General features: G+C 43.8%; 1 protein-coding gene across 1 annotated transcript in view; it reads right to left on the reverse strand.

The window, feature by feature from the left end:
* Nucleotides 1-922: 922 nt before the first annotated feature.
* LOC144115612 (la-related protein 7-like) overlaps nucleotides 923-14,929 on the reverse strand; it is a 50,063-nt gene continuing 36,056 nt past the window's right edge. Inside the window, exons 9-10 of the mRNA XM_077650033.1 lie at nucleotides 6,349-6,443; nucleotides 923-1,192 (exon numbers count right to left, since the gene is read on the reverse strand). Coding sequence (XP_077506159.1) covers nucleotides 1,127-1,192; nucleotides 6,349-6,443 — 161 coding nt within the window. The 3' untranslated portion in view covers nucleotides 923-1,126. The remainder of the gene's footprint in view (nucleotides 1,193-6,348; nucleotides 6,444-14,929) is intronic.

The raw sequence follows: 14,929 nt of genomic DNA on the forward strand, positions 1-14,929 counted from the left end.
ACGGAGCGTCCTGCGAGAAAAAGAGCCGTTCTTCCGGCCTAATGTGTGTATATCGTTGTTATAGGGCAAATGATGAGATACACCTGGAATTGGTTTGTTTTTCAGTGCTATAATTTGAAAATACGTATGATGAAGCAAATGCCGAATGGCATATTCAAAGGGCCCGCGCTCCTTGCAACGCTCGCCTCGGCGGCCTAGTCGTGACGCTTTCCGCTGCCGAAAACAGATGGCGCCACTGGCGGTTCTCAGCGAAAAAGCGTCTGCGGGTTTTAGCTCGCCGATCTCTCGTAGACGCTTACGTTTTCGCATCATGTGCGCCTGAACTATGTAAGTACGATTGTCAAACTTGCTACGATACAAAAGTTACCATAATACGCAAGCTCTGTGTGCAGTTTCACCGCAAACGAGCCAGCGGTTGAGGCGGGGAAATTTTTGAAAGTGTCAGCGATAAAAACGCACAATACTGTATATAAAACTTATGCCCCATCACGCAAACATCATGCATGGTGAAAACAATGGAGAGGATAGTCTTGCAATCTTTTTCAGGACCACATTGAACCCAGTGTTTTTTCCCCACACACCCAAACTGGTTTCCACCCTCATGCCTCCACCTGGTCTTATTTATCCTACTCCTGCATAAATTCCTCAGCTCCCCCTCCACCCAAGAGCATGCCCCCTCACAGTGGGCATACATAAGGCCTTAGACAGCACCTCCTATGACCACAAACTTGGTACTGTACATACAATTTGTGAACAAAATACCTCGTGCAGATTCTCGTTCTGCACTCATCACACAGCAGAAAAAGTACACAAAAATTATTTAGAAAACATGCAAGAATAATGACAACTCAGAGCACACGAGCACATCTCTTTGAAATGCCAGGCTTTTAACAAATAATGCAGGTCACTGAAAACAAAAAAAGAAGTTTCATTTACATTTTATTTCATGGTTTTCATTTACAGCAATGACCAAAGGGTTTACTCGGCATTACTACCCACAAATGCTCGAGTATTGCCCTAGTGAACTCGAAAGTCATCAAAAGTGGTTTTCATTTACAGTATTAAACAAACGAGTCTACTCGGCATCAGTACTCATGCTTGAGTGTTGCCGGAGCGAGATGTGAACTCAGAGGTCATCAAAACGAATGTGAAGGTTCTTCTTCTCCATCATCTTTTGGGCCTTTGCCATGACCTGAGAAGAATAAATCAAACAAAAAGCCTCAGCAACTAGCAGGTGATAAAGTGACCAAAGGATCTGCATTCACACTCGAATGTTCAAATGCCTAGTGGGATGACAATGACGAAATCTCTCCAAGAATGAAAAGGTGCCTCATGTTGTCACAAACCACTTTACAGCAGCCTGAAACTTTTGTTAAGAACCACCTTTATCTAGTGTTGTGTGGGAAATGAGGTCCTTTATCACACAAGCTATTGGCATTTTAAAAGTAACACGCTGGAATTTAAAACGAATGTTATAAAAAAACAAGGCCTGCAGGCCACAATTACACTGTCAGATCTGTAGTAATGTGTACAGGCGGATTTTGCTGTAGCAGCACCTGATCGCACCTATGATAAAGGCTGGCAGCATTAAGCAGCTGGTTCAATGCGAGGCTGCTGGCCAGTGTCCTGGCTTCTATACACCTCTGCGCTGTGTTATCATTTCCATGGCAGCAAAATCACCTTTCTCTGCATCTACTCGCTCGCTCTACAGAAAGGCAGAAAATGTTTCCTGGACTAGCATGGTGCCAGTAATGCTGCCTGTCCAGCAGACACTTTGACGTGAGTGAAAATGGTATGCATTAACTGGTAGGCACAATGTAAGTCACGACAGAGTAGGTCAGCAAATATATTATTTTCAACGGCAGCAGAGACAGGGATTCATGGTGGCTCATTTGAACTGCAACTATGTTTTAAACAGGCCAATATGTTCACTCTAATGGCTTTAACCCTTAACGAGGTAGCAGAAAGTCACTTCCCACAAAACTCTTATGCCACTACAGAGGCAGCAGGATGCTCACTTCCCACCACTGAAGTGTACTGACATCTCTCAAGAAGCATTCCAAACTAGAAATAAAATGCTGTAGGGCTAAAAGGGCATTTCATACACCAAGACATTTGTGAATAATGTCAGCATTTTAGTGGTTCTGTGTAGAAAGTCTTTTTCTTGCTCTTGCGGAGCCTGAAAATGTGCGTGACAATTTTGAAACTGCTTGTTTGATAAGCTTAAGGGGGGAGGCTACCCTTGAACACCAACTTTTTTGTTTCTTGATATATCTGAATAAAATCTTCAGGGTAAGGTCACAACACTAACATTTGGAGAAATACCAATTTTCATTAAGCTGTGAGCACAGGTTCACAAGCTACAGGAGTATATCAAAGTGGTTCACATAGGTCGCTTATTCCAGGCCTGCAGAATTTTAAAATAATGCTGGCACTGTGAAATTCAGTATGGTCATTCATGGATAGGTGCCCCAGGGCAAGAGAGAGCCCTTTTTCTAAACTTCCTTGCTGGAAAATTTTAGCACAGCACTGAATTTAGTGTCATTGATTAGGCCTCATCAGCCAATATTAATTGCTTATGACAAATTCCAGACACAATATTCTGAACAAACGAGCTTGCCTTGCCCTCAGAAATTTATTCAGGTACGGAATAAAAAAAAACCCATTGAAATCTGATAAGTGGTTCCCGAGATGCAGCCACAATGAGCAGCCACACAAGGGAAAAAAGTCATTTCTAAACATGGCCCTCGAGAAAGTTGCAACAGTATTCCTAGGTCTAAAACGACCCTGCAGAATAGCTGGAGGTGTCCTTGCGCACTTTCTTCCTTTGCCGCCTCTCGTTCTTCACCTGATTCCTTTTCTCAGCCTTGCCCATGCGCAGGCCGCAATCGCCGGGGTTGATGTGTTCGGTACACAAGGCATGCCCGAAGCAACGCATTTTTGCACCAATGAAGCTGCTGGTACGTCGCTGGAAGCGGTGATGCAATTGCTGTCAATGTAGCGATGTAGCAGAAGCTACGTGGCTGGAAGCATCGACACAGTCGGAGTCCTTGTTGGCGGCACGCTTCGCCAAACAAACTTCATAGCACGCTTCCGCACACCGAACGCGTGTAGCGTCTTTACCATTGTTGGACGCATTGTGAATGACCGCGCAACAGTCAACAGTCTGCAGGAAACTGTTCGAACGGCACGGCAAGAGATCGTAAAGACAACGACAGCGGCGATCACAAAAATGGCGAAACGTGAAAACAATCATCCCTGATACAGATAATACTATTTCTCTCATTGACAGCACTGGCTCACCAGTAGGCGTATCCGACGTACCCCATGTCTTGAACCATGCATTCTCTTCAGTTTTTTACTAACGAAACAACTCATGATGTTCCTGATCCACCGCCTTTGCCGCATCCACCAATGGACGGCATCACCTTCAACACACATGGTATTGTTAATATCATCGACTCGCTAAAATGTTCATCTTCCTGCGGTATCGATGGAATTAATTCCAAAGTTTTAAAGGACACTAAAAATATTTGCAGTCTTATTCTTTCCCTCATTTTTCAACAGTCGTTTGATACTGGCTCCGTTCCACATGACTGGTGAATTGAAAACGTCAGTCCAGTTTTCAAGAATGGTGACCGATCATCCCCAGGTAATTACCGACCAATTTCGCTAACCAGTATATGCTCTAAGATCATGAAACACATCATTTACTCTAATGTTGCCACATTTCTAACATCAGTCAACTTTTTTCATCCAAACCAACACGGATTCCGGAAAGACCACTCATGTGAAACCCAATTAGCTTTGTTTCTGCATGACATTCATTCCTATCTTGACCACAATATCCCAACTGATGCACTATTTCTAGATTTCGAGAACGCTTTTGATAAAATACCCTATTCCCGCCTTTTACTTAAAATGCCTCTGTTAAACATTCATCCTAGTGTCTTGAACTGGATTCGAAGCTTTCTAACCGACCGCATGCAATTTGTTTCCACTAATGGCTTCTTATCATCTTACTCACACGTTCTTTCAGGAGTACCCTAAGGCACAGTTCTTGGCTCCTTGCTCTTTCTACAAACATTAACGACCTGCCTTCTACAGTAACATCTAGCATCTGCCTTTTTGCGGATGACTGCGTACTCTATTGCCCCATAACTAACGCCGAGGATGCTTACATCCTCCAAAATGACATGGATAACATACAGCAGTGGTGCACTACGTGGCTAATGTCCCTAAATACTACAAAGACTCTGCAAATTTCTTTTCACCAGCGCCGAAATTATACTCCGCCTACTTATAAAGTTAGCGATACCGCCATATTTCCACTAACTCTTTTAAGTATCTTGCTATTAACCTCACTACTGACTTATCATGGTCTTGCCACATTAACCACATAATAAATTCATCTAATCGAGCAGTTGGGTATCTCCATCATAATCTGCACATGGCACCTTCTTCCTAAAAATTACTAACCTATAATACACTTGTGAGACCTAAACTTGAATATGCTTGCACAATATTTGACCCCCATCAGTCTAACCTTAACTCAGCCCTTGAATCTGTTCAGAATCGTGCCACTCGCTTTATTCTTTCAAACTACTTGCGATACGCTGGCATATCCGCCCTAAAAGTTCCAACTACACTTCCTTCTCTCGCTTCCCGTTGACGAATTTCACGTCTCTGCCTTTATCACAGGTTTTTCCATTGTTCATCCCATGGCAGTCAGCTCATTCTACCAGTACGTCGAACACCCCGCACAGGCCATCCTAAAAGCGTCATCCCGCATCGTGCCCGCACTACTACATTCCAGAAGTATTTTTTTTTGTGCACACAGCTCGCGACTGGAATGACCTTCCCTGCGGCTTAGTGCTAATCCCTGATCCTGCCCATTTCAAGACTGCCATCAAGGAAGCCATGTCATCGTCACGATTCCCACATAACATTCACTGTTAACCGCCGTTCTTGCGCCCACCCCTCATGTAATGTGCCGCCAGAGACCCTTGAGGTTCAAATAAATAAAAAACGCACAAACCACAAAGACCGCCAACAACGAGAAAAGGAAAGAGCCAGGGCGGCTGGGGCAGACGGCGCGCCGGCCGCCGCTGGAGGGGACCGCCGAGTCAGCGTGTGCAGCAGCCAATAGCGCGATCCCCCGTGTTCTCAAGGAGCGCGCCCTTTGCCCAATCGCAGCCTCACATTTCAAACGCGAGAAACTCGAAAGGCGCTTTAAGGGCCCCAATCACAAGCGAGCCACACTCCCATCATGCCTCCGCCACTGAAGGCGGGGGGGGGGGGGGGGGGGGGGGGGGGGGGGGGGGGGGGGGGGGGGGGGAAGGACCAAGATGACGGCACTTGGTTCGCTGGCTGAACAACAGCTTACGCGTGAACTTGGGGTATTTTCGGCACTTTCTCGCAGCTCAGCAGTTGCCGCGTCTGGTTAGATATTTAATTTGAAGTCCTTTCACGACGAATTAGGCATTGATAGTTACAGAGAAGGTAGTTTATGACATATACAGTCAGAATATGCACTTTTTCAAAAATCGACTTTTTGTGATTATTTGGCTTTCATGGGTCGCGCCCCCCTTAAGGACTTTCTAGACCATATCATACCAAAAAATAGATTTCACAAATTTTTGCTGCCCCTGCAACATGACTTTAGTGTTGATTGGTGCTTTAATTAGTATTACAGGAAGTGCGAATCACCGGCTTTCTTCCCGTAGTGTTTCTTCAGTTCAGCAACTTTGGCAAACTAGGCTTCAATGTTCTACAACATGCCTCGTTAAAGGCTAACCTCAACCCATTCATCCATCTTTTGCACACCTGCTGGGCCATAAAAAGTCATACTTTCCAATGAAAAATTATAACTTTTTTTCAATAATAACAATAAATTTATCATGGAAGATTATTCAAATGACACCTAAACGAATAGTCAAAAAGTAGGCCTCATTTTCCACTGCAAAAAAATTTTCCCATGAGAAGGTTAAAAAGATAGTAAAGTGAATAGTGACAATGGATGTGTGCTAGGCAAGGCTGTGTCAGACACTATCCAACCAATTTGTATGAAATGCGAAAAGACCCCTTGCCCCCACACAGCTCACTCACATGAACTACTGCATGTAGCATATACGAATAACAGACTGTTAGGTGAGTTAGCATCATTGTGCCGTTGTTCTCTAGTAGGATATAATATCTTGCATATTATTCTGGTCACCTTGGCTTCAATGTGCCAGGTTCTCCAGTGGGTCCTGCTGACAGCCAAGCCATATACCAGAATGCACACTTGCTAGCAAGGTGCCTGACCTCTTTTACATTTGGCCCTGTGCTGCATTTGTGCGGCCTCACCTTCTCAACACCTCGTTTCTTCTGCCTAGTCTTCTGGCTGCGGCGCGTATCCCGGTCCAGGTTGATCTTGTCCCAGTATGACTTTTCCTCATCCCCTGCAAGTGAATTGGGCATCGTTACACACGTGCCTTCACAAAACCTATTGAGTGCAGAAAAAAAGTACTTGATTTGCCAAGAAATATTTTCCTTCCACTATAAAACTCCAGCAGCATGCCAATGTTTTGGCAAGCTGTACATAGGCTCGGATGTTTGTAGTAGCAAAATATGTTTCCAAAAGGCAGTTTGCATATATAGACTGGGTTTAACCTGATTTTATAAAGCATCATTCATCTAGGTGCAGGAATCAGAAAAAAGTGGCTTGCACCTGAAAACAAACAACTCTACTTATGCAGCACAAGGCGTCCACACCTGTACATAGGCTCAGCTGTTATTAGTAGAAAAATATGTTTCCAAAAGGCAGTTTGTATATATAGATCGGGTGATAAGGTTTAACATGATTTTATAAAACTTCATTCATCCAGGTGCAGGAATCAGAATAAAGTCCTACTTGTGCAGCACAAGACGTCCACATAGTATTTCCTTCTTAGCAGCACAGTTGTTAGACCATATCAATCTGTGATGCAGATTTTAAATATCTCCTTGGTTTCAGCTGTAGGAGTGTTCACTAAGCACATACGTTCTCTGAAGCAGACAATGAAGCTGCATGCATAAATGACGGACTCCTGTTCCTCCCTCACAGCCTGCTACCACAGCCCGCAACTTGCTGCCATATAAGTTACGAGATGTGCCCCTACACTTGCCTAACCGCAGACCATGCTATGTGCTAATTAAGAGTGAAAGCTATGTAAGTGTGCCAACAGCTATGTAAGTCTATGGCATCAGCCACTCATTAATACGGGTGCAGCTATGCTGCCACCAGTTAATTTGGACAGGCTCTTGACCAGAGGCCAAGTCACGGTATGAATGGCATAGTGAATCTAAATATCCCGTGTAACATCAAATATCAGGTCACAGAGAGAGCAGCAGGCATGACGAAGTTCAGAGAATCTAGTCGCCAGAAAATTGTGTGGGCACAAAGTTCGGCTTTATTTTTCTGGACTTCGTTCCAGACTGCGACAATGGAGGCCCGGCTGTGCATCACCCAGCCATATGAGTAGCTTTGTGCAGTTTTGGACAGCAATTGGCACGTTGCTGATTTTTTTCATTTTCTCACCAGAAGGCATCTCGCCGTCCCGACTTCGACATGTTTCTCTCTTTACCATACCGATGGTTGTTCCTGTACATCAAAACTGCACGCTCATCCTGTGCTGTTCGCAGTTTGTGCGATGGAGCTTCTTCACACACGACAACGCCGCCTGTGAGGAAGCTCAACTACTGCCACGTCACACCACGGTGAATGTCACATCTCACCATGGAGGCCTTACCATTTTGGGGCAGTTGTGTGCGGATACTATGCGCACACAATAAAGATGTAAATTATCTAACAAAACTGCAAAATATGGTCGCTGCTGTGCAGTTTACCCTCAAAAGCAAACCACCACCCTGGGTTTTAACCAAATAAATTTACTATGATGCTAATAGTTTCCAGCAGTTTTTTGTGGGCCATTTGTTAATTTGAACCTTTGGATACTTTGGAAATTTTTCCCGGTCCCTTGAAGTCCGAATTAACAAGGCTTTAATGCAGTGAAATTTATTCACTTCTATACCCCAAGAGCAAAAGATGTGCTCAGAGACCATGAGCAAGTGAAATGCCATGCACAAATTTCTCAAACATCGTCTCAGATTTAAGGTGCCCTTCACGTCCTCAACAATTCTAGCTCAATATCACTAACAGCAGTGACTGATCTTAATTAGCTTGCTGCTAAAATAAAAATTGAGAGCATCACCATGTCTGCAACCAGCATAATACAGTTTCTGAACATTCAAATTAGGAATGTGCAGTTGTCAAATGTGACTGAACATTTGACTTTTCCCAGTACCGCTCAGCACTGTTTGGCTTGAACTGGTATTTCACAATTCGCATACCCTCAAAATAAAGGTGAACCAAAGTGTATATTTGCAACTCAACATTGTTGCGAACAACGTTTTTCCTCTGCAAAAACATATTTTCTACCACCCCACAAGGTGTTAAAGGGATAAAGAGATACTGAACAAAAATCTGAAAATAATGAGGAAACGCCCCATTTTCAGTCTTAAGATACAATTACCCTAGTATACGTATACAGTCATCATTTCGGTTAGTTTTTGGCAGATGGCTATATTGTTGATGTTTTTAGAGCGGATGTTGGGCTGTACTTAGCGTGCTCCAGGCTACGAGCTGACGGAAATGGAGTCGTGCCTGCCCTATCAGTGCCGCAGACAGCTGGCTGACAGTGCACAGTTGACGATTCCAAGCGACAAGCGTTGATGAATACAAAGTAGAAGAGACAGTGACGGCATGAGCAGCAGAGATTACGACTCTAACTCTGATGAGCGGCCACCTAACCGAGTGTGCACGATAATGGTGCACTTATCGGAAATCTATCGCAGTCCCCCACATGGTGCCAAGGGAGCCGGGACCAGCGATGTGGTGTTTATGCTGAATCTTGCATGAATGCACGGTGACTCCGAAAAATCAAACAGTGCTTTCAGTGCCGTATCATACATAGAAGCCAGATATAAATGCCGTTTCTGTGAGTTGGGCAAAGCGTTGCAAGCTCGATCCTGCCCAGAACAAGACAGCGCTCGCTCCTCTGGTTGATGTGAGATGGCGCTATCAGTACAGTCTCTGTGAAATTTTACTTTTGAAATTTTTACTTTTTTGGTTCGCTGCAGCTGCAGGGAGATCTCTGATTAATTCTGACTGAATCGGGCAAGTAGTCATTCAAAGTATACAACCATAAGATGAAGGCAGAGAACCTTGAGGCGTGGACCCGAGGAAGCCAAATCAAATGGACTGCAATGAAGCAAAAGCACATAAAATGTGTCCTTTCGTACAGTCCGTGCTGGTGACCGCTTGCGGCAGGCAGGGTTGACGCCCCATTCCATATTTTCGGAGTTTTCACAGGCGGCCGCTAGGTGTGGTGTTTGAGAAATGTTCACTACAATTATTATAATTGCTTTCCGCTCACTTCTGTTTGTTTTTTTAGAGTGTTGCTTTGATCACTCTCTGAGCCATGGCTATCGCTTGGGCCAGAAACCTCGCCTGAAAATTTTTTCCCCCCTATCCCTTTAATGCATGAACTTAATGTTATAACTTATCTTGCAACTTTGGTCATTATGACTGGTAGCACATATTTATATGTGTTTGCTGAATCACGTTTACATGCCTGCCAGGCACTTGCACTAAAAAAAAAAACGAATTTTTTTTCTTCAAGTGGCCGTATTTCCAAACCATCAGAAGAACTCTTACACTACCTGACCCTTTGGCAGCAGTATATTTACACCAATATGCAAGGAAAAACATAATATAAAAAATGCATTTTACTGCTGAGTGCAAGTATAAGACATAAAACACGTAACAGTCACCAGCTTGGTGCTACAGTCGAACCCTGCTACAACGAACGCCGCTTCAACGAAATATTTCAGACTCCCAGTCAGCTAGCCATAGAAAACTATGCATGCTAGTTCTTGCCACAACGAATTATCTTTACAGGTGCGTTTCTGCTTCAACGAAATTTTTGTTAAGTGCAGATGGGTTTAGCATTTATTTTACGACAAAACAAGCATAACGTTACCAGTCTGTACGTTCGTGGCGTTCAATTTCACCGAAAACGCTTGCTGGAATCAATGTGTACCCAATAGTGCGCCGATCGCGAAAGGGCGGCGCCATTCGATATCATGGCGCTGAATCAACGTCCAGCTCAACGGACGACGACTGCGTCCTAACAGAGCCTCCCTCCTTAGAGGGCAATGCGGCGTGGGCAGCACTTTGGGGCACCGGAAACGTGCCAGCGGATGTCGACCTCGATGAATACATCGCCGTTGATGCCGACGTGGTAACACAAGAGGTGCTAATCGATGAAACAATAATTGAAGAGGCCCACCACAACCACGCCTCGTTTGAAGATGAGAGCGACGTGCAAGATGCACCAGCCCTGCCATCTGCATTGCATGTGATGGACACATATGACACCATTCGTGCTTTCATTGGTGCGTATGACGACAACATCGCAATGCAGTTGTTGGCGGAGTGTGAGACTCGCACCACGACGCTCATGTCCACTAAAAAGATGCAAGCCAAGATGACCGAATTTTTTGGAAATAAATGATATTTTTGAACAGTGCAGTCAGATCTTAGTTTTTTGGGCTGATTTCGCCACAACGAAATTTCTGCTTCAACGAAATTTTTCGCGCACCCCGTGAATTTCGTTGTAGCGGGGTTCGACTGTAAGTGGCATACACAGAGAAGTGTTGTGTTGTGTTTTATGGTTTGGTTTAGTTTGGTTTATAGGGGTTTAACGTCCCAAAGCAACCCAGGCTATGAGAGACGCCGTAGTGAAGGGCTCCAGAAATTTCGACCACCTGGGGTTCTTTAACGTGCACTGACATCGCACAGTACACGGGCCTCTAGAATTTCGCCTCCATCGAAATTCGACCGCCGCGGCCGGGATCGAACCCGCGTCTTTCGGGCCAGCAGCCGAGCGCCATAACTACTCAGCCACCGCGGCGGCTGTTGTTGTGTTTTATGGCACATAGGCAACTGAGGCCATCATGCGCCAAGAACAAGGTATAGGAAAAGTCTTTTGTTGAATATTATAGAAATACAAGAATCATCCTTGCTCTAGCGGCCCTCAAACATTAATATTACGCAGTGAACACATACACAAATTTTATAAATGGCTACAAGTAAAAGCTTTAAAGAGGGCCAGGTAACCTCAGTAGCCTTCCTTGGCTGCGGAAGGACATCGAGGCTCCCAACCAATCAAAATAAAAGCCTCAGCTTTCTTCTCAGGCCTGAGAAATTGGCTGAGGTGTAGTTAAAATTCAAACAAACCAGTGGGTAAAAATTTAGAGTCTCTTGAGAAATCCCGTTTCGTTAAGAAAGCTAAAAACACGATATATTAACAATTGCATCATCTCCTAAAAGCAGTGCGAGATGAAAAGGAATGCATTTATTATAAAATTCAGTAAAATACGTTTTTCTTAGTTCTTCCAGTTCCACACAAGAGAATAAAATGTGGCTAACCGTGAGTTCATCTCCACATTCTTGGCAAACAGGTTTGTCTTGTTTTGTTAGTAGGAAGTTGTGCGTAAGGTGCGTGTGGCCTATTTGGAGACGGCATAAGATCACTTCCTTTAAACGTTCTTGGTGCACACACGACTTAAATTCACCTAAAACTGGTTTTACCAAGTGTAGTTTATTTTTGACCTCATTGTTCCAGCCGACTGCCATTTTTTTCTTAGTTTCCTTGCTACTAATTTCATGCAATCATTAAACGGCATATTTACTTTCATTATTTCCTTGCCACGAGCTTTACCAGCACACACATCTGCTCTCTCATTGCCTTTTATTCCCACATGACTCGGGACCCAGCAGTTTTATATTTTGTCCTTGAGCTGTGGCAGTTACTATGTTGTGTATGATGTCACCAAGCAGAGGGGAGCTTGCATTTTTAGAATGGAGAGCTCTAAGTACACTTAAGGACTCTGTGTAAATAACAGCATTTTTGAGGTTCTCACTTAGTATTTTTTCTATGGTCATCCATACTGCGTAGCACTCCGCGGTGAAGATGGAGGAACACTGTGGTAGTCTTACTATTTGCTCCGAATTTCCTCGCACCACTGCGCTTCCTACGCAACTATCTGTTTTTGATCCATCAGTATAAAATTCTTTAAAACTACTGTATTTTTCTTCAAGGGCACGGAATTCTTGTAATATATGTTGCTGTGGAGTTCACTTTTTACGGAAATGTGCAAGAGTGAGGTCACAGATTACAGGAAAATTGAACCATGGAGGCAGTGGACCACGTCTTCGAGCAACGCCAGGTAATGCATCCATTACGCCGAGGTTTTTGCACATATCTTCAAAACGCAGGAGAAGTGGCCTTATAGCTAATGGTTTGTTGTTAAATAGTGTTCTAGATGGGCACTTTGTGACTATTTGGTGACAGATATGTTTAGGTAGTGAACGGATTTTTAAAACGTACGAGCAAGTGAGCATGGTTCTTCTCTCTGTAAGCGACGGCTCGTTGGCTTCCACATAAAGATTGTTTATCGGTGACGTCCTGTATGCACCGGTGGAAAGACACAAGCCTAAATTGTGTACTGGGTCTAGCCGTTTAACGTACGATTGCCTCACTGATCCATAAACAATGCATCCGTAATCTAATGTAGAACATACTACAGAGCGATGAATCCGTAAAAGACAAGTCCTATCGGAACCCTAATGTTTTCGTGAAAGTACTTTTAGTATATACAGAGATTTAGAAGCTTTCTTTTTGAGTAAGTTTTTGCGTGGTAGGAATGTGAGCTTTTTGTCAAGTCATTCCTAGAAATTTGTGCTCATCTTTAATTGGTAGTGGGACTTCATTTAAATACAGGGGGGGATCAGTGTGCAGTCCTCCTTTAAGCGAAAAAAGAACAGCTACTGACTTTTGCCTGGAAAACTTGAAACCGTTTCTGTCTGCCCATGTTGTTAGTTTATTTACTGTCATCTGTATTTGCCTCTCACACGATGTAACGCTAGAGGATGTGCAAGCAATCTGGAGATCGTCGACGTAGACAGAATACATGATAGACTTTGGGATTATTTTTGCTAGGGAATTCATTTTTACTATAAAAAGCGTGGTGCTTAAAATGCACCCCTGAGGCACGCCATTCTCTTGAATGAAATTCTTAGAAAGAGTGGCACCCAGGTGTACTTGAAATGAACGGTTTAGCATTCTACCATGGATTCCGAGGTCTCCAAGGTCCCGCAGTATGCCAAACCTCCATGTGGTGTCATAGGCTTTCTCTAAATCGAAAAAGACCGCAAGGCAGTGTTGCTTGTGTATAAATGCTTCTCGGACTGTGTTCTCTAGGCGGACTAGATGGTCGGTTGTAGAGCACGCCTTTTTAAACCCACACTGATGGATGTCAAGAAGATCACGGGATTGTAATATAAACATTAATCTAATGTTAAGGACGCTTTCGAAAGATTTGGCAAGTACGCTTGTTAGGGCTATAGGTCTGTAATTGCCAGGGGAGGTAGGTACTTTTCCCGACTTCAACAATGGTACAATAATGGCTTCTTTCCAAGCCTCCGGTATCTCTCCTGATACCCATATTTTGTTAAAAAATTTCAGAAGTGAGTCTACAGTGGGTTCAGATAGATGGGCGAGCATTTTGTAATGAATTTCATCTGGTCCTGGTGCAGTCTGTTTACCGGAAGAAAGTGTGCTGTTAATTTCTTGTAGTGTAAATGGGCTATTATATGCTTCGTGAGCACTGCCCTTTATCGGCAGTCTTTCTTTTTCGGCTGTGTTTTTATATTTTAAAAATGATTCTGTATAGTTAGAGGAACTAGATACAGTGGAAAAATGTTCGCCTAATATGTCTGCTTGTTCTTTTATATTTGTCTGTACACCAGGGGCGGTCAGAAGAGGAACTGTGAATGGAGAGTAGCGACCAACCATTCTGTGTACTGCCTCCCCCATTTTTTTCGAAGAGACTTGGCTGTTTATCGAGGAAATGAAACGCTGCCAGGACGATTTTTCGGCATTTCGACGTATGTACCGCGCTTTTGCTCTTGCTTTTTTAAAGTTTATAAGGTTCTCCTGTGTGGGGTATCGGCGAAATATACCCCAAGCTTTATTTTGTTGTTTTTTTCCTTCTTTGCAATCTCGTGTCCACCACATTTTATGGTTGCGTTGTACTATTCCTGAAGATTGGGGGATAGCCAAGCGTGCGGCAGAAAGAATGCAATTTGTGAACTTTTCATTTACATTGAGATTTTTTAACGTAATATTTTCTAACGTGGCTGCTGTTCTAAACAGCTGCCAGTCTGCTAAACTGAGCTTCCAACACCGTGGTTTTGTCTGGGTGACTGATGGTGGGGATGACAAGCAGATTTTAACAGGGAGATGATCACTTCCGTACGGGTTGTCTAAGACATCCCATTTAAAATCGTTAAAAACTGAAGGAGAGCTAAAAGACAAATCTAAAACACTCATTTTTCCTGAACTAGGGAAGCAATAAGTAGGTTTACCGGTGTTCAATAAACAAATATTGTTGGATAGTATAAAATCCTCAATAACCTGACCTCTGCTATCGGTTTTCTCACTGCCCCAGAAACAAGAGTGTGCATTAAAATCGCCAACTATCAAGTATGGCTCCGGTAACCGTTGCAAAAGGCTCTCTAATTCATGCTGTCTTACTTCGAGATGTGGTTGAAGATATACGCTACAAATTGTAATGGTTTTGTAACCAACCATGGTGGCCGCTACGGCTTCGAACCTAGTTTTGAGTTTGATCTCGCTAGCTGCTACACCAGTTTGCACAATGATTCCTACGCCTCCCGAGAGTCTGCTCGCCCCCTCTCGGTCACGGCGGAAGACAGTATACTTCTTTAGCACCTTTGTGTGCTGAGGGCCTAGACTGGTTTCCTGCACACATAAAGCAA

This window comes from Amblyomma americanum, chromosome 1 (assembly GCF_052857255.1).
Source record: "Amblyomma americanum isolate KBUSLIRL-KWMA chromosome 1, ASM5285725v1, whole genome shotgun sequence".
NCBI lineage: Eukaryota > Metazoa > Arthropoda > Arachnida > Ixodida > Ixodidae > Amblyomma > Amblyomma americanum.